Raw genomic sequence first — 19,411 nt, forward strand, 5'->3', positions numbered from 1 at the left:
CCAGCTGTAATCATATGTGGTTACAAACAATTTCAGTGTTACTGTTTGTGGTTTCTTTCATTACATTCATTGCTGAACTTTGATCCCTCTGTCCTCTTTCCCAGGTCGTCCCATTCCACCTACATCCTCGTCTAGCCTTCTCCCATCCGCTCAGCTGCCCAGTTCCCATAATCCACCACCAGTTAGCTGCCAGATGCCCTTGCTAGACAGCAATACTTCCCATCAAATCATGGATACCAACCCTGATGAGGAGTTCTCCCCAAATTCATACCTGCTAAGAGCATGCTCAGGGCCACAGCAGACTTCCAGCAGTGGTAAGGAAACGCTATACATGTGGCATTTGATTATAAAATTCTTAGCTCAAATGAGCAATTTCTAGTTGTCATGAAAACAGTGACTCAAGCATGAACGTTGTGAGAAATGGGCAAATATTTGTAACTGTGAAAAACTGGAGGTTTTGAATGCTTTATTAGATTAATGTTTTATATCTTGATAGATGAATATTCATTTGATATCTCATTGACAAAGTTTTATTTGGGAGTGTTTCCTTTGAATTAGTAGTTACCTATATGAAACTGAAACCATTAATGTGCCTTATTAACTGATGGAAATCTTCATGTATGGTTTGTACTTGTTTGTAGGAAAAATATAACTGATAGGGTTTTCACTGCTTTGCATTTATATAGAATAATACATTAGCTTTTAAAATGCAAAATGTTAAGCTGGCCCTGTTGTTATGTTTCACACTATCCTCATATCGGTATTAACAGCTAATCCTAACTTTCCAGTCTTCATGCAATGGTGATGCTCTTTGAAATTGACTTCTGGCTTATAAAACATTTAGATTGTATTTTTAAATGAGAAAGTAGGTTCCATTTTACATGAGAAAGTAGGTTCTGATTTGCATAACTCAGTGCTTGCTGAAGATCCTTTCACAAGTCAGAGTTCAGATGCTGTAAAAGCAATGTAGAGTACTTGGAAAAACCAGGTACAGGTGGTTTTCACACACAGGCATCAAAAATTTGGGAAACAGACTGGTAGACTGTGATTCTTCACTTCGTTTAAAGGTTAGTTTGGTTTCAATACTCATTCCAATATTCAGTATCATTTTAGATTCTGTATAAAAGTCTTTGGAGGCTCTGCCATTTCAAATTTAAACCTTTTTTACTCTTTGACCTTTTTAAAAATAAAAGTAAACAATCTTATTATCCCAATTTTTCTATTATAGTACCATTTTAAAGTAGCGTAACATGTCTGCTTATTTATGCTATTAATATGTCACAATGCTTAATGGATGTGTAAATCCAGAACTAGTAAATAAAATACCGGTAAAACTTTTTACTTGAGTTTTTGCTTTAACACATTACAGTGAACAGTATTCTCAGCATTTATGAGCTGTAAAACTGGAGGAATGAACTTGAGTTGGAATCTGCTGTCATTTCTCTTGAGAAGGAAGCATAAGAGATCACAATTCTCTTAAGATGTCCACCATTCATGGCTGGTGAAGGACCCCCGTGTGAGAGGCAGGGATGTGTGGGAGAACAAAGGGAAGCTTGTAAGTGTGAGCTGGGAAGGTCCACCCCTTTCTGTGTGAGAGAAGCGTTAAGATCTACCTTTGAGAGAGGACTTTGCATTTCTTTTCTCTTTTTTGTTTTTGTTTTCATTTAGATTAGTATGTTTTTTATGGTGCTGTATTATGAAAAAGCGTCAATATTTTGTTAATGAAAAAAGATAGCCACCATTTATTCTAAGCATGCTTACATGGAAATTTAAAGTTTCACCATTTGAGGTGTTGTGATAAGAAATTTGTATAATATTCTCTAGTAGTTGTCTTCTCCAATTTTAGTTATATAGATATGGATATTATATAGTTAGCATTTACTGCATCCAAATTAATCATCTGAAATCATGTTCCTTGTATATTTATGTATTTTGATTTTATTATAACCACTTCAAAATTAGTGGGTAGTACACAGTCCATAAATTAACTAAAACAAATAGACAGCAAAATAGGTTTAAACATTATTATTATTAAACATTTATTTACACCCCACCTTTCTCCTTGATTAGACTCAAGGTGGCTGACGTTGCCCTAAACGTTTAAGCCAGTCTGTTTGAAGGGGGTCTGAATTCACTTTGCTCATTCACCTGCTGGTATTATAGCACATCTTTCAACCAAACCTTTAAAGTATTTCAAAAATAATTAAAAGCGCCATGCTGCTTTGTGTTTCTTCTGGCATTTTTACTTTCACACTTCCTTCCTTTTTAGAATGGAGCATGAAATAGGTCATACGCTCTAGTTATGTGCTTCTCATTTTAAAAGTAGGATAATCAGGTAATTCAACAATAATCAGTCCTGAATGCAAATATACAACGGTTATGTTTCAGCTACATTTTCCTGATATGTGTAGCACTGCAAGATAAATACCTCCTTTTTTCAGTGGCGTTAGATTGTGACTTTTCTGATTCAGTTGCAGCCTGGAGTATCTTGGATGATTTAATGTATTTGTATTATTGGGTCGTCTTTCTTTTTTCAAGATGTACAAGAGCAATGCAGTAATTGCACCTGAATAAATTAGTAAGAATGCATGCAGTTTGTAGGCTGATTTTCAAAGTATCAAAATAGTTCACGCTGCTGTAAATTAACAAACTGTTGGCCCATTTATTTCCACCCTTAAAAATCCTAGAGCCAAGATTCATTATTATTATGAAGAGGGGTGCAGGGGAAATATGTATCTAGTACTTCTTGTAGATGAGAATTCTTAGATTTTGAAATTCAAGGGTGAGATCAAGGGTGTTAGGTGAGATCTAGCATGTTTACTGTTTTTTTGTCCTGATTTAACAAATAGAGGCGCTGTTGGGTGCAGGTTTAAAATAATTGTGTGAGTTTGAACTAGTGTACTAAGTTCATTGTGTTGCCTTTAATAAAGTATCACTTAGACAAACCATTTATGCTACTTGACTTAAATGTATACTTACATTTATGTCAACCCTCACAATTAGAGACTAATTCCTAGATCTGTTTATTATGAGTCTTTCCAAAGATGAGCAGATAGTCATCTGATTACACTGCTCTGTGCCTTTCCTGCCAACCATTCTTCATATACATGGAAAATTCCTATGCTTTAAAAAAATACATAATCAAATCTCTCATCAAATGAGCAATCTATTGTTGATATTATGAAGGTCTTTAATCTACAATAAATCTTTATTAGAACTCATCAGAGCTTACATTTTGAGAGAAATTAGATTCTAGCACTCTTAAAATGACATTACATCATTGAGGCGATTGGTTTATCATTTGCAGAAGTGACATCAATCATAACTAGCATAACCACGCAGCAAATGAATTCAACCTTTTTACAGCAGAATGACGTTTCATTGCTCAAAACTAGCATTAAAGTTAAATAGAAAAATGCACTTTCTTCAAATACAATGCCAACTTACTGTAAAGTATTTATTTAAAAAAAAACTTTCAGGGGAAAAATAATTAAAAATATGTAGAAATTAATAATATGTAGAATTTCTTATTATTCATTAGTTTCTGTCTAATTGCAGCATAGCAGATGAAGTGATTTTTGATAGGAATTTTTGACTGGGGAGGGGAAGGATGGGTTGTATTTTATTCCCGGTGTGTGTAGTCCTGGTGAAACATGTTCTGGTGGCCTATATATATATATCTGGATTAGATTGCTCACCATGCAGTTAAGATAACATATACCGGTAGTTTGGTCCTCAGTTGCAATTTTTGGTCCTCAATTGCAATTTTTTGCAGTTAAAATACATTGATTTTAAAAACTTTTTCTTTCATTTCTTTCATAATTTTTTTGGTGTAGCCCAACTGCAGTAAATGCAATGGTGTATCTGTACATGTTATTGCAGTTACATTATTCTGGTAGTTGCAGTTTTGGACAAAATAAGAATAGATGCTCCCATTTGTGAGTGAGACACCTCTCTATATGTTGAGTTACAAATTAAAAGGCTGCTCTTCATACTTGCAGCAAGGGCTCTCTTTAAGTTGCAAGTAATACAGATGAAAGAGAAAAATAATAGAGTTATTGTAGAGTTAGAAGGGACCCAAGGGTCATCTAGTCCAACCCCCTGTCATACAGGAATCTCAAGGAAAGCAGATGGCCATCCAACTTCTGCTTAACTACCTCCAGGGAAAGAGAGGGTGGGAGACAGTTCCACTGTCTAGCAGTTCTTACTCTTTTGTTGTTACCTTGGTTTTGAATGCCGCACCTTAGCAAATATCAGCCTTGCACTAAAGCCCTATAATTTTATTCACCAAAAATAAGTAAAACATTTGACACATGGACATTGTATTGGTTTGAATTATATTCAGTCATCCAATTCATATTAATACTATCTGCATTTGCCTATTATGGTAAACCACAGTTAATGGTTTACCATGAAGGCACAGATTGCTTTTCATGTTAAGGGAAGAGTGAAGGAGGAGTAAGATAAAATCTCTGGCTTCGTTTCCTTTTGAACTGGGGATTGTGGTTTGTTCTTGGCTCCCCAATCACAGTTTATATGAGTGCAGTAGACCATGATCCGCAGTTATAGCACAAAGTGATTTCTTGGAGGAGGTATGAAGAAGGAGTGGTCTCTACATTCACAGTAACTGTGGAAATGCCAGTAAAATTAACTATGGTTATAAACATGGCCATTATGTGTATAATATAGAAATGAATGCAAGTTCTAATGAATTACAAATAAAACAAATTATTGTGAAGGAGCAAGCAGTATTGAATTATTTCCGAAGTGGTGTATTATGAACAGTACATTGTATAAGGTTATATAATCTTAAAATTAACAGTACTAACACTGCCCTAAAGGAGCCCTATTTTGTTGTGTTTTGTTTTTATTTCATCCCTCTTGGTGGTTTCCATATACTCTTCTAAGAGAGCTTAAAACATTCTGTTTTATGACCTTCTGCAATCTGGGTTTACAGAAATGGGTATCTCTATTTTCTAGCAGTATAATTTAAAGCCCTATGACAAATCATTAAAAATGGAATCCCACAGATACAGAATGGAGTCTCCTGCAGATGGCTGAGTATCACCCCTTACTAAATGGGGGGGAAATGGATTGTGTATTTTTCAACTTACATGGTAGAAAATACATTTGCAACAACAAAAATCCTGAATCCTTAGCTTTTCTTTTCTTATGCGCAATAAAAAAAAATTGACTTTGAGTTATTTTAACAGACTAAATAAAAGGGTTTGGGCAGCTCAGTAGGTAGCGCCTTCATCTCCTTGCCAGAAGGACATTGGTTTAAGCTGTAGATAAGAAACCTAGGCATGCGTATCCATCCCAGCTTGACTTCTGTAGCTGCTAGATCGCTAGAGGAACTTCTCTTCTGTGTTAAAGTGGGCTCAGTTGTAAGCGCATTAAAGATCCCCTGGCACTTTTCAAACTAGAGTGAGCTGGTCAATTCTTTTTTAAAAAATAAATAAATATAAAATCCCTGGAAATATATTTTGGCTTAAGAGTTCCGGGCCTTTACCATCACAGACCCCCTGCTGCCATCCAGATGGATGCAGGGCTCATGGAAAGTCAATAGATCCTGAAGTACTGCCAACATGAAGAATTTGTCCAAAGGAAGAAAAGAAAAGCCACGTATGCCCAAGATGTAAAATTAAATCATTATTAGGTTGAAGTGCAAAAGCCCACTGACATTACTTTTTTTTCCTTGCATGATTCAGGTTTTTCTTAAATCATTATTTTGATTTATATTTGGTCAGTGGAGTACTTGTATGTTACATCATAGACTTTCCAGAGCCATGCAAGTCATGATTTTTTAATTAAATAAAAACCACCCTTTCATTGTGCTCCCAGAGTAATTAGTTACTAGTTTTTGGCAAATAATATTCCGCTCTTACATCCAAACTGGAAAACTATTCTTGCCCTTTGGAAATGTATCATGAAGACAAGGCCACACAGATGATGCATAAGGAAGACAAACTGTAATGCAAGATGGTTATGGATGACTGCTGGTCACGCTGGTATAGTTCAAATGAACGCCTTTGGATGTGTGATAGTTCAAGATGGACAGTGAGATTGAATAAGATATCAACCACACCACATGCCTGGGCTCAGCAGTGGGAATCAACAAAAATGCCATGGTCATCATGGCTTCATATTGACTTTGCAGACTTTTTGTAAAGGAGGGCAGGGAATCTTTTCCAGTTGGGCTGGATCCTGGTTCCTTTTCAAACACATCTCAATATCCTATTGTAAATGAGCCAATGACATTGTCAGTCAGTTAGATTTGCATTGTTTGTAGCCCATGTCTATTATAAAATGACAGTGTGCTTTCTTGCCCTTTCCATTTCTGCTTTATTTTGAGAGAATATCAGGGGTTTTTTCTAATTGGCAAAGCAAAGCTTAACTCCCAGCTATGTAGGAAAAAAATCACAGGGTCACATGCAATTGTTGTGTGCTGTTAAAACGATTAAAATGTTCCATTTGAGCACTTACGCTTATTATAACTGAATTTAGTACTTTGAAATCACTATTGGATTGACAGTGCAAAGTTCATTTTCTTCCTTTATGGTACCGATTAAGGCAGCAGGGACAAGGTCTCTCCCCCTTACGTATTTTAGAAATTTTATGAGGAGTATTAGTCTGCTGCTGCAAAAATAAGTTTTGTGGTGCCTTAAAAACTAGCCAGTTCATTATGGAATAAACTCTAATCTATTAAAATTTAGGCATAGCATTAAGGTGCTACAAGATTCTTTGCTGTTTCTGTTTTAACAGTTAATTTCAAATTTGATATGTCAACGAAAGAGTTGGTAATGCAGGTTGTCTGAATTAGCCTACTGTATGCTCATGTTGTACTGATCTGAAGACATATGCATGTAATAGGCCTACTATAAGATAATGATTAAGTGAGGAGACAGGTGATTAACTTCTCTAAAAATATACCATGGAAAACTCATCACTACCCACTAATTCTAGCTATGTGTTTAAAAAACAGAAATGACATGAAATTGGCATCACCTTGTGACAGTTTCAAGAGCACTTGCCTGATGTCTGGAAGTATTTTGTTCATGTTTTACGTAGGGAACAGAACAATTTGGTTCTTTTTCAAGAGAACATAAGTGCATGTCATTGCTTGGGGCAGGGGTCAGTAACCTTTTGAACTTGAGGGCACATTTTGAATTTTGAGAGAGTGCAGTCACAAAATAGCATAACACAACATATCTGCCAAGGAGGGCATGGCGTAACAAAAATTTAGAGAGAGTACAGACAGTTATGGTGAATCATTTCTCATAATTGTATTTCCAATAGGTTTAACTTACTGAATTTCTGCCCGTAAGATAAGACAGAAGCAAAAGTGTTTTAAAGAGGTGAGGCAAACAGCAGTACTTGGGGACCCCAAGTACCGGTATTTGTATTGCTCGCTGCCCAGAAAACACTGACAGGTGGGAGCAGGCAGGCTTGCTCATTTCCTAGATATCCTTTACAGGCAACTCCCAGGTTTGTGTGGGGGTTGCATTCCTGGTCATTGTGTACTTGCATGCAGTCGCGTATAATCGGAACGCTCATTGAAAATGCCTGCAAGCACCCTGTTCCGCTCCCGCCCCACCCCTTTTTGTGACATTTTCAGGTCACTTCCGGTTTGGCATGATGCATATTGAACGTGCCTAAAACAGTTGCTGCCTGTATATTGTACTGACCAATTTTGCTTCAAAACTTTCTTACTGGGAGGGCTACTTATAAGAAAAATCTCAACACCTGGGGCCCCTGCCAAGGGGCACCAATGAAGTCATTTACAGACAATATGGTGCCCATAGGTGCCATGTTGGTGATCCCTGATTTATGGGATTATTATAGTGCAGTTGTTGTGCTACTTACCTATTGAATTAGACACGAAGGGCATCAAGCCCCACTGCACAGCAACAGTGACCATTGAGGCTCTGACTAGGTTAAACTAATTAAGACAGCTGATGTATTTTTATTACCAGCCCTGGGATACTCACATTCAATTCTCTGAGCTGTTACACCAGTCCAGTGACTCACAGAATTGAGCTTTAAAGTCCTAACTTGTTTGCATTTATGCTGTGGCATGCAATTTATGGTACTTAGCTTAGACAAAGTGCTTAGGAAGGATCCACAAAAATACATACACAGAGAAATACACATACACACATTTTATTTCCATGGGTTTACCTATTTCTTTCCTTGGCTCTTTCAGTCTGCAGTGTAAGGTGACCTAGCTTTCAGTTTTCTTCACACATTTTAATGCATAATTGATTGGTTTTCATATTAATTTCAAGCCTGATCCTTAGAAATTCTAAAGGGCTGTTCAGAAATAATCCCCCGCTCTTAGAATGTAAGTGAAGATTGCCATAGATTTCCGTCTTTTGTAATGATCACTGCTTCTCCATCAGACGTGCCTTGCTCAGACATCTATGATTCTATGATTTCACTTAGAGTTCAAAGCCCTTTAGGCCTCAGTGAGATGATCTCTTGGGATTTAGTCACATTTTGCCATAAGCATCTTTGTTTCAACTCTGGAACAAGTGTTAAAAGTCTTAGGTTTTTATTTTAGTAGTTTGATAGTTATATTCATTTATCACAGGAAGGAAGACAACCTACCTGCATTAACACACCAAAGACTTAAGTGAGAGAAATGTTCAGGACTATGGAGAAAATAAGGTGCTGTGATAAAGGACCTTCAAACATATTTCTGAACTAATGTTCTGCTTTTGTGTATAAAGGTATATCCAATAACAAAAATACCTGCTCATTTTCTGTAAAGTTAATAAAGCTTGCGTCCTGCAAGTATAGATATGTTTCTGGCTGCTACTGGGAGTCTGTTTTGCCCCAGCATGAAGCCAATTCAAGGGTGGGACGATACAATGGAAGCCCCATGGAACAGGATTCTGTTCCATGTGTGACTTGTGAAGCTGTGCTTGGCTCTATTATGAAGTGAACTTCATATCTCAGATTTTGACCATTCAATGTCCAAAAGTTTGGTTTTAAGTTTTTTGTAATAACTAGGGTGCCTTGGACCAAATTTAAAGTTCTAGAAGTCTGGAAATATATTGCCCATTTTGGAATACACTTCATGTGTTCCATTTCAAGGAAATGATGTACAGACTATTCAGTATTTTCTCTGTGTGCAAAATTACAATTTTTAAGGCTTCTTGTTTCAAAGTAAAGATATACAAATAGTATGTTTTAAGATGCTTTGAATGGTAGAGTCAAAATGGGCTCCCAATTTCACTATCCCATTTGCATGCAGTAAAATTGGGGTACATTTTGGTAATTTTTTTCATGAGGATTAAATGGAGGCAAAAAGGAGGGGAAGGTGGCAGCTGGGGGTTGGTATACACATTTCCCTCTGCAGCTGCATTATAAGCAAAGATATGTGATGATATTGTGAAACTGGTGGTGAGAAAATCTGAGCTGGGGGTGTGGTTCCACTGTGTTCCACACACACACACAAATCCAGGTTGAATATTCTCTACATAGAGCTTATATTTCTGTGGGTTTCCCCCCAGTAAACTGGATGTTTTGGATTATATGTGAACCAGATTTCAGCCTTGGGTTGTGTGCAATAACCTAATAACATGATGTTGCAATGATTGAATCAGTTACTCATTCTCAAACACACACACACACACACACACAGAGAGAGAGAGAGAGAGAGAGAGAGAGGTGCTGCATCCAAAAGCATATTTTAAGGAGGGAGGTATCCATTGTATAATATATTTCTTTTCTACCTTTGGAACATCCATGAGGTTCAGTGTTTGTGTTGCTGTGTCCATTTGCCTATAAGATAGTTGTTTGCCTATAAAGTAGCTTCTGACTTTTAATCTGTCAAAATGACCTTGACAGATTAGAGAACTGGGCCAAAACAAACAAGATGAACTTTAACAGGGAGAAATGTAAAGTATTGCACTCGGGCAAAAAAAATGAGAGGCACATATACAAGATGGGTGACACCTGGCTTGAGAGCAGTACATGTGAAAAGGATCTAGGAGTCTTGGTTGACCACAAACTTGACATGAGCCAACAGTGTGACGCGGCAGCTAAAAAAGCCAATGCAATTCTGGGCTGCATCAATAGGAGTATAGCATCTAGATCAAGGGAAGTAATAGTGCCACTGTATTCTGCTCTGGTCAGTCCTCACCTGGAGTACTGTGTCCAGTTCTGGGCACCACAGTTCAAGAAGGACACTGACGAACTGGAACGTGTCCAGAGGAGGGCAACCAAAATGGTCAAAGGCCTGGAAACGATGCCTTATGAGGAACGGCTAAGGGAGCTGGGCATGTTTAGCCTGGAGAAGAGGAGGTTAAGGGGTGATATGATAGCCATGTTCAAATATATAAAAGGATGTCACATAGAGGAGGGAGAAAGGTTGTTTTCTGCTGCTCCAGAGAAGCAGACACGGAGCAATGGATCCAAACTACAAGAAAGAAGATTCCACCTAAACATTAGGAAGAACTTCCTGACATTAAGAGCTGCTTGAGAGTAGAATTTGCTGCCAAGGAGTGTGGTGGAGTCTCCTTCGTTGGAGGTCTTTAAGCAGAGGCTTGACAACCATATGTCAGGAGTGCTCTGATGGTGTTTCCTGCTTGGCAGGGGGTTGGACTCGATGGCCCTTGTGGTCTATTCCAACTCTATGATTCTATGACTTGCTTCTGGGTCCAATTGTGTGAGATAACCACACTCATATAACCAACATGCTTAAGTCTAATTAATGCACGAAAGGGTTAAGACTATAGAGTAAGCTGCCCTGCCAGGCTTAGCTATGTCACTTCCCTTACCTTGGAAGGAAATTAGTAATCAAGACTATTGACCCCCGCCACCTGAGAAATTCAGCATGTGAAAATGTTTGAGCTAATTGTTCCAGCTCAGCTGCATGACTCTCACAAGCCACTCTTGAGTTCCTGTACAAATAATCTAGGAGCTTTTACCACTTTGTAACCAAGCTAAGGTTTACTGCCTATACAACTTTTCTGAGGAAAAAGAACATGAGTCAGACATTTGAAGAGCGGGCAAGTAAACCAATATTTTGAACTTACCAAAAGTGTGGTCTTTTCCTATGGTGGGGGAAGAGGGAAATTTTGGGACTCATTTGGAAGGACATATTTTAAAGGTCTAGCCACCTATATTTCCACACTTTGCTGCACATTTGTGACTTTAAATCTCTACTGGAGTTGTCTCACCAAAGAGTACAGGCCCCAAACTTGTATCTTGGCTTCCAGGAATTATCATATACCAACAAATTGGTGATTAGAGAAGGGATCTTCTTTTAAAGGTCCAGAACTCTCTTCTGAGAAGTTTGTCTTGCCCCCGTCCTCTTGAAACTTTGAAAACTCTTTGGCTATACAGTGGTACCTCGCAAGACGAATGCCTCGCAAGACAAAAAACTCGCTAGACGAAAGGTTTTTCCGTTTTCGATTTGCCTCGCAAGACGAATTTCCCTATGGGCTTGCTTCGCAAGACGAAAACGTTTCACGACTTTGTTTCCTATGGGAAACCGTGCATCGCAAGACGAAAAATTCGCTAAACGACAAAACTTGCGGAACGAATTAATTTCGTCTTGCGAGGCACCACTGTATTTGGTTTTAATAGCTGGTTGAGATTGTGTAGCTAAAAGCATGCACCTAGGCACCCATACACACTCTTTTTGTGTATGAGAACAGGCTAAGATACATTTCCTTAAATCAATTACCACGATGTTAGCTCTCCAAAATATGGACACATGAAATTCAGATTCATGAAGGGTACAGAACTATTAGCAGGTCACCTTTAATTCTCCTTTAAAGTTTCATGCATGGAAAAAACATTAACATAAGGGAAAGAGTGAGATAAGGATGATAACTGGGGGAAGACAAAGAATGTCACATCAAAAGGCAGAAAAGGGAGGTGTGGAATGTCTGTCCTTCATAAGAAATGGATGTTTAGCATTTGCCCTTCATGAGGACCAGAGAAGCAAAAGGATCTCCCTCTCTGGTTCCTGACAGACAAGAGGCAAACATCTGTATACTGTATATTGGAGAGGATGCTTGTGACGGGGCAAGAAAGGAAAGGGGATGCTGGAATTGAGGTGTCATGGCATTGCTAGGGCTAGACAACTTTAGAACTGCAGCTTTGTTTAATCTAATAGCCAAAGTATGTGTATGCTTTGCATAATTCTGTTTGATGGAGAAAATATTTTGAATAGTAATAGTGGGGCGGGGCTTTGCTCTGCTATGGATGGTTTTATACTGAGTTGTGATCAGTAGTTTGTTTTCTGCTGCCTTTTTTGTAGATTGTTATAGTTTACTGTTTTATGCTGCTTAAGCGCCATTAATTGAATTTTTATTATTTAAATTGTTTTAACAGAAGTGTTGTTAGATGCCTCAAACTATTGTTAGGGTATAAATGTTTCAGGTAAATAAATAAAGCATATTCATTTTGATCAGGCATAGTTAAACTATGAAATTTGGTACCACAAGATTGGTGAGACTCTGCACACACTATACCTTTAAAGCACATTTCTCCCCTCAAAGAATTCTGGACATTGCAGTTTACCCCCCACAAGAGTTTCAATTCCCATCAATACTTAACAAACCATAGTGTCCAGAATTTCCCTATTTATCTCTGTCATCATTTCCTCACCTTCCTCTTGTCTCTTCTGTGCCTATTTTTATAATATAATACAATTTATGTTATAGTAGTACGTAGGGACCAGTCATTTCATTAGCTGCATAGCTGATGTTGCATGACATTTCAACCAGTTATGCACTCATTGTTTTCTTCCATGCTCCAAGTAGGGGGAGAAAACCCATAATTCCTTCTTGTTTTGGAAACCCTTTGGTAATATTCTGATACTTACTCAGAAGTAAATTTCATTGTGTCAGCTGGGCTTACCTAGGATTGCACATGCAACTGTGGTTATATGGTCACTCTAGGTGACACTTACATTGTATATACACATACTCCATGTGCTAATATAGGACACAGTCTGGAACAAAATTAAACACAGCTGAGTCTTTGCTGACTGTTTTGAATGGAAGTCTTAGGTGAATCTTTGAGTTCCTTTCCTTGAAATCAATAAGGCTGCATCATGTCCTATGAATGAAAACAGAATTTGATAATGCCTTTGTTAGAAGTGTTGCAGAGAGTCATCAGATACGTACATGAAAGAGAAGGAGAAAACAAGTCAAGGAATTAAACGAAACCTTTGGAAAAATAAAAAGCATTTTGAGCTTTCTGAAATCAAAGAAAGAACATAGAGGATGCATCATATTTGTATTTTAATAAGTGTCAAAAACTTAGTAAATGCATAGTTTCACTTTTCTCCTTTTCACATACGTAGATATTTAAATTAGCAAATTAAGGCCATGGAACATTCAGATGTTTGTAAAAATACTAATTCACAACTGAATAGCTTTCCTATTGTGTTCTTTCTGTAACAGATATTTTTCACAAGCTGTCTGTGAGACTGATACTTTTTAAATCCAAATAGTATAACTTCTTTTAAAGATATTCAGTGTGAATGAGGACAACATAATTAAAATTATAAGAGGTGTTTCATAAACTACGTTGTTTAAATAAAAATCCATTCACTCTTACATTTTATGGTGTCTGAGATTATGCCTGAGTGGAGCTATGGCCCATCAGCCCCCACCTGGGCATCTAGACAGAAGCACCTCCACCCTGGATCCCCTTAACGATATTCCCCGGACTGGCAGAACATAAGAAAGGTCCTCTGTTGTATGTGAATGGATCATGCAGTTACTCCCAATCCAGAGACAAAACAGAATTGCCTGATTAAGATTAAGCTGCCATCGTTGGGTATCTGCACAAGTCACTGCTTAGAGCAGGGGTCAGCAAGGTTTACCTTGCCTGGTCCGGTTCACTCCAGCGGAGATCCCTCTGTGGGCCGGATTGTGCATTCAGCTGCTGTTTCTGGCATCTGCGTGGCCACAATTTCCGGTGTCTGAGCCTGCGCAGACACGATTTCTGGCACTGCAAAAGCAAGTCCCCACACCGCTTTGTTTAACAGAGTGGCGGGGACTCACCGAGTGGGCAGCTCGGTTTGGGGGCAGCTCGGTTTGGGGGCAGCTCGTTGGCTGGTTAGGCGACCCCCGTGGGCCACTTGTGGCCCATGGGCCTTAGGTTGCCTACCCCTGGCTTAGAACTTCCTTCCTTCTTCTCTCTATTGCTGCATAGTATGTCCCCAAGGTTTGTGGCCTCTAAGTTGACATGCATGTTTTGGGGGGTTTTTGGTCTTGGTATATTAGATAGGCTAGGTTTCTTCCCGGTATTTATTTTCCCCCTAGACCTGTTTGACCTGCATTTTAAAACTGATAATTGCTTCATTAAGATTGGTTTTTCAAATGATTTCACAGTTATTATGACAGTCAAATTATATTAATAGCATACATAGATAAATAGCTAAATATCTAAAATGCTACTGATCATAGTTAAGGACGCCATGAGTGACTTGAGAAAGGGGGCAATATTTGTCTTTCAAATAAACAGCATCGTAAGGAAAATATTTGATGGCTTTATCATCAGTTTCGAAAGCATACAAGACACAATTATTCTACAAGTTTCATTGCTATTTTCGGGAATTTATTAGAACAGTGTTACATAGGAGCATATGTTCTGATTGGCACAGACCCCAGTTTAACCAGGTTGAAGGGTAGGTTGTTACTCCTGTTTCACTAAGCATGTGCAAGCAAATGACTTGTGAATATACAGTGCAGGAGGTCATTGAATAAAAGGAGTGACCTAAATGATACTCGGATCTTACTTAATGGGATTTATGACAAGATGGGACTTCCTCAAATGCACTGTGGAGCAAAAATGGCCCCAGGATGGGGGATAGTTGCTCTCATTCTTTACATCACTGGCATAATCATTTCATAAAGAGAAATGGTTAACAAAAAAGGAAACTTTTGCTACGGAAGCTTTGACTGCTAAATATATAAATCCCCTGCTCCCAGAAGTGCCCCCCCAATCCTTAAGGATTTCTTCAGTCTGCCCCAAATGTGCTGAAGTGCCTCCCCACTTTCACAGTTTGAGAATGGGGCTTCAAAGGTCTGGAGGCACTTTATCATCAGATCACATCACTTCCCTGCAAAGATCCGAACGGCTATTTAAGTGATGCTTGTTTTCTGGTGTTCATTAATGGGTGCTTCTATTTTTTTATTTGAACTGGTTTATATCTTTTACCTTGCAAGGCTGAAAAGTGTATACTAACATTAGTATAAATAAAAAAGCAAATGAATGTTACTGAGTTCAAAAGGCAGTTTGTTCTCATGCAGTTAGTACATACATCATCTTTTTTGCTCAGCTTTCCCATAAAACAATCTTCATAGAAAATCCCTTAGTCACTGTTTTTAAAGGGGGTGGGATTGGTATGATATGGAACATGTGCATGTGCTGCTTTGGATTGTGACCAGGAGAGAGAGAGTGTGTGTGCTCGTTTGTGGGCACGTGCATTTTTTGAGAAATTCTTTTGGACAAAGGCATGGAAAATGGCATTATCTGTAATTAGAAATAATAATCTGTAATTGGTTCATTTGCCATATTTCTACAGTTCTGATTTAGTTGAACAATGTGATCATTATGCCACCAGTTTTCAATAGAGGTGTCACAATGAAAAATAATTGCAATATTCCACAATATTAACTGCACCCTAATTGCAAAAGTTTTGAAATATAATTACCATGAAAGCTAATGCGACAGGGAACATTAAGCATAATTAGTGTTTTGTTTTTTTTTAGAAAAATAAAAAACTGTTAGAAGCTTGTTATTGTCTCCTAAGGTAGCTTCAAATTAGCTGGATGTAGAGCACTTTCATCTAGCTTTTCCATAATTTTCATTATTAACACAGAATGTAATAAATTTATTTGACGTATCCCACACCTGCCAGCGCTGCAGGAGTGAGCATCTAATGCATTCAGGTCCCAAGCTTTCTCACAGAAACTGTCAGCATGTCCAGAGAGGTATCAGTGGGTAAGCTTATTCTTATAAGTAAAACTCAATTGCACACCACAGTCCTGTGATTTAACACTTGAACTGTGTTTTGAACCGTTTTACTGCCTAACCACTGAACTTCATATAAGAAGTTCTGTACTTTTAAACAAGCCAAATTCATAAGCCATGGTTTGATTTTTGATTTTTTTAAATTGGACAGAGTAGGTTTTAAACTGGAACGGAATGTCAAGCGGAGATTCTGTGAAATGGTGGTGAAATCCTTCTCCTAGAACACAGGAAGAGAGGAGAGGGAAGCAGAGGAGACCAGGTGAATCTGAGGCTTTACTCAGGCTTATTTCAGTTTAGGCTGGTAATGCTAAACAATATTTTAGCATTATGTGCAAACCTGGCCATTCATATGGTCCAATGGTGATTGGTGAAGCACAATGTTTAAGAGAATGAGCTGGTAAATTCTCAATTCAGATCTGGCCCACCAGTGAATTCACATAATTGTTTTAGACAACCCACTTTCTCTCAGCTTCTGCTTTCCTTAATGACCTACTTAACAGGTTTACCTATCTTTTCAGACAGCAGTGTGTAAACTGGTGTATGGTGGCCCTGGCAGTATGAGATTGCTATAGCACAGTGTCTAAGAGAATGAGCTATAAATCCAGAAGTTTCACCTCTGCCATGCACTTTCTAGGTAGCCTGAGATAACTCAGTTGGTAGAGCATAAGACTATTAATCTCAGGGTTGTGAGTTTGAGCCATACATTGGGCAAAAGATTCCTGCATTGCAGAGGTTGGACTAGATGACCCTTGTGGTTCCTTCCAACTCTACAAACCTATTATTCTAAGTCACACTCTCTCAGCTTCAGATGCTCCATCTGCTATATGGAGATAATACTGATTTATCTTACAGGATTGTTTTAAGGATTACAACTAGATAATACTGATGAAGCACTTCAAACATTTGAAAGCACTACACAAACATTACATATTATTGTTAGTGGTTTATTGCAGCAGCAGCAGCAGTAAAGTACTTTTAAGCAGTAACTATATAGTTACTGCTACTAGAGAAACTACCACTGCTCTTCTCTGTTGTCCTGAGGCAGAGAAGAAACGTATGTATGATTATGTTTAAATCATACAGTAGTTCCAGATCTAGCTGTAGTTCCAGTATTAAACTACCCCTTAGATGATAATGGTTTAGTGCTTTCAGCAATATATGCATATAGTGTTTTATCAAAAGCTTTAAGGTTCCAGGTTGTCTAAATTGTGTTTTCACACAATTAGCCATCTTCAAATATCTGAAGGGCTATCACATGGAGCATAGCCCTTGTTTTCTTCTGCTTTGGAAGGTAGGACTCGAACCAATGGCTTCAAGTTACAAGAAAGGAGATTCCCACTAGACGTGTGTAAAAACTTTCTGACACTACAGTGTCAAGACAGTGGTACAGTCTCCCTCGGGAGGTTTTTAAGCAGAGTTTGGATGGTTATCTGTCATGGATGCTTTAGTTGAGATTCCTGCATTGCAGGGGTTGGACTAGATTACCCTTGGGTCCCTTCCAGCTCTAAGATTCTTTTACAAAATTTTCTAGCAGTGTCACTGATTTATTATATTTTCAATTTCTCCATATAAAACTGCAGCCTCCCTGTCAACTTAAATATTCTGTCCTCCATACTGAAAATATGGACTATGCATTACTGAGAAGAGATTTAGGTTTCAAACTTCAGAGTGCTAAAACAGGCAAGTTTCCTTTCAATCTGGTTTTAACCTTTTAAAAATATTTGTTTAACTAAAGCTTTAAGCCTATCATTAACATTAATGACTTCATTTTTTAGAATTCAGAAAATGTCAAAGTACAGAAATGGAAGGTAGTTTTTTGAATTGTGCTCTGTCAAAGGACATTATAGCACCTTTTTTTGAAATGGATAATAAGATGACCCTTTCCCCTCTTTCTTAAGGTTAACTGTGGCTCATTTGTGCTACATAAAATAATAACTTTCTTTGCATTTCTGTTATCAGAGATATCTGGTGAGTTTTCAGTGCCCAGGTAGAAATTTCTCTCTGTCCATTTGAGAGGTGCTTTTTATTATTATCTATTATGCATACCATTCTTAATTAGTAGTGTGCTACCACAGCGCATGTTAGGATTACACTGAAAATACATGTTTTGCTAAAAAAATAAAAAAAAAATCTGCAAGATGCAATCTACAAACCTTGAAATAAAAGACATTATCAAAACGCTATATTAACTCACAGGCCAATCCTATATAGCTATTAAGCCAGGAACACACAACAAAGAAAATCCCAAATGGTGTGAAAACAGGTGACACCAAGAACAACTAATCAGAGACTATGCCAGCAAAAACACAGTTAATGGGCATCCTCACAGAGGCAGTTAATTGCTCTTCCCTGCTCTGGCCCACCATAATGCCCAAATCCACAGCTTTCAAGAAAACAAAAAAAGGAACTTTTATGGAACCTCAGATCTAAGTAAAAATGTGCAGACACTATTCTCATTTGCTTTATAAGAAATTCTCCTGCTTTTTAACAAAGCAGTGATTGACATTTAGGAAAGCAGTTTTAGCCAATTAGACAAATAGAAGACTTGAGTAAAATGCACATTATCTAGCCTTTTGATTTGTTGCTAAGAATTTACACTGATCTTCCCTGTTGGAGAAATTACTAATGCTCAATATAAAACAAAATAAAAAAATCCCTTCCAGTAGCACCTTATATAAAACAGTTAAGGTATCCAGGAATTTAATGTAGAATTATGTGTTCAGATAATAAATTTATATGGTGACATTCAGTGATGTCCACCCTCTTGCAGGCCAGGACTTCCATTTTCACTTCCCGCCCCTCCCCAAGCCTATTGTGCACCCAAAAATAACTTCTGTGGGGTTTCCCCGCAACTTTCACAGCTTAGTTGCCTTAAAGAATACAAAGATTTCATCAGAAGCCTCCTTTTCTGCTCCTATGATTGTGTAGTAGGGCATAAAATTTCTGTTTCTGCTCGGTGTCCCCCACCCCCACTCCATTTCACTTATAATTATTGCTACACCCTCTTTCCTCAAAAGGTATCATTGCCATCATCTGGTAGTGGGACTCATTTTCTCACCTGTTTCCTATTGAAATACCCCTCATGCCCACCCTGGCAATGAACTACATGGGTGGTACCCAAGGACAGCAAGCATCTCCAAACAAAGAGCTTGCCCCCTCCCACTCCCATTGTTGGACTCCTGTCATTAACATAGACCGTTATTTTTCATTCAGAGATCTTAGCATATGGAACACTACTGAGCCACCTAGAAATATACTTTCCCCCTTCTGTGCTACCCTTTGCCCCCTGGTGTTGCCACTGATGAACTACTGATCGTGAACATAGCCTCTTTTGAGACTATAATAGTTATTGATAACTTATAAAATATATATTCCATAAACAATATACCCCCACAAAAAACCA

General features: G+C 38.1%; 1 protein-coding gene across 19 annotated transcripts in view; it reads left to right on the top strand.

Moving 5' to 3' along the window:
* The window catches only part of TENM2 (teneurin transmembrane protein 2), a 750,319-nt gene that overhangs the window by 480,007 nt on the left and 250,901 nt on the right, over positions 1–19,411 (top strand). For 16 of the 19 annotated variants that reach the window (XM_082214667.1, XM_082214655.1, XM_082214668.1 and 13 more), the window contains one exon: positions 105–314. The exons of the other annotated variants lie outside the window; for them this stretch is intronic. In XM_082214667.1, coding sequence (XP_082070793.1) covers positions 105–314 — 210 coding nt within the window. The remainder of the gene's footprint in view (positions 1–104; positions 315–19,411) is intronic. 19 annotated transcript variants of the gene reach the window in all.

This window comes from Podarcis vaucheri (genome assembly GCF_965113315.1).
Source record: "Podarcis vaucheri genome assembly, chromosome: 2".
Classification (NCBI taxonomy): domain Eukaryota; kingdom Metazoa; phylum Chordata; class Lepidosauria; order Squamata; family Lacertidae; genus Podarcis; species Podarcis vaucheri.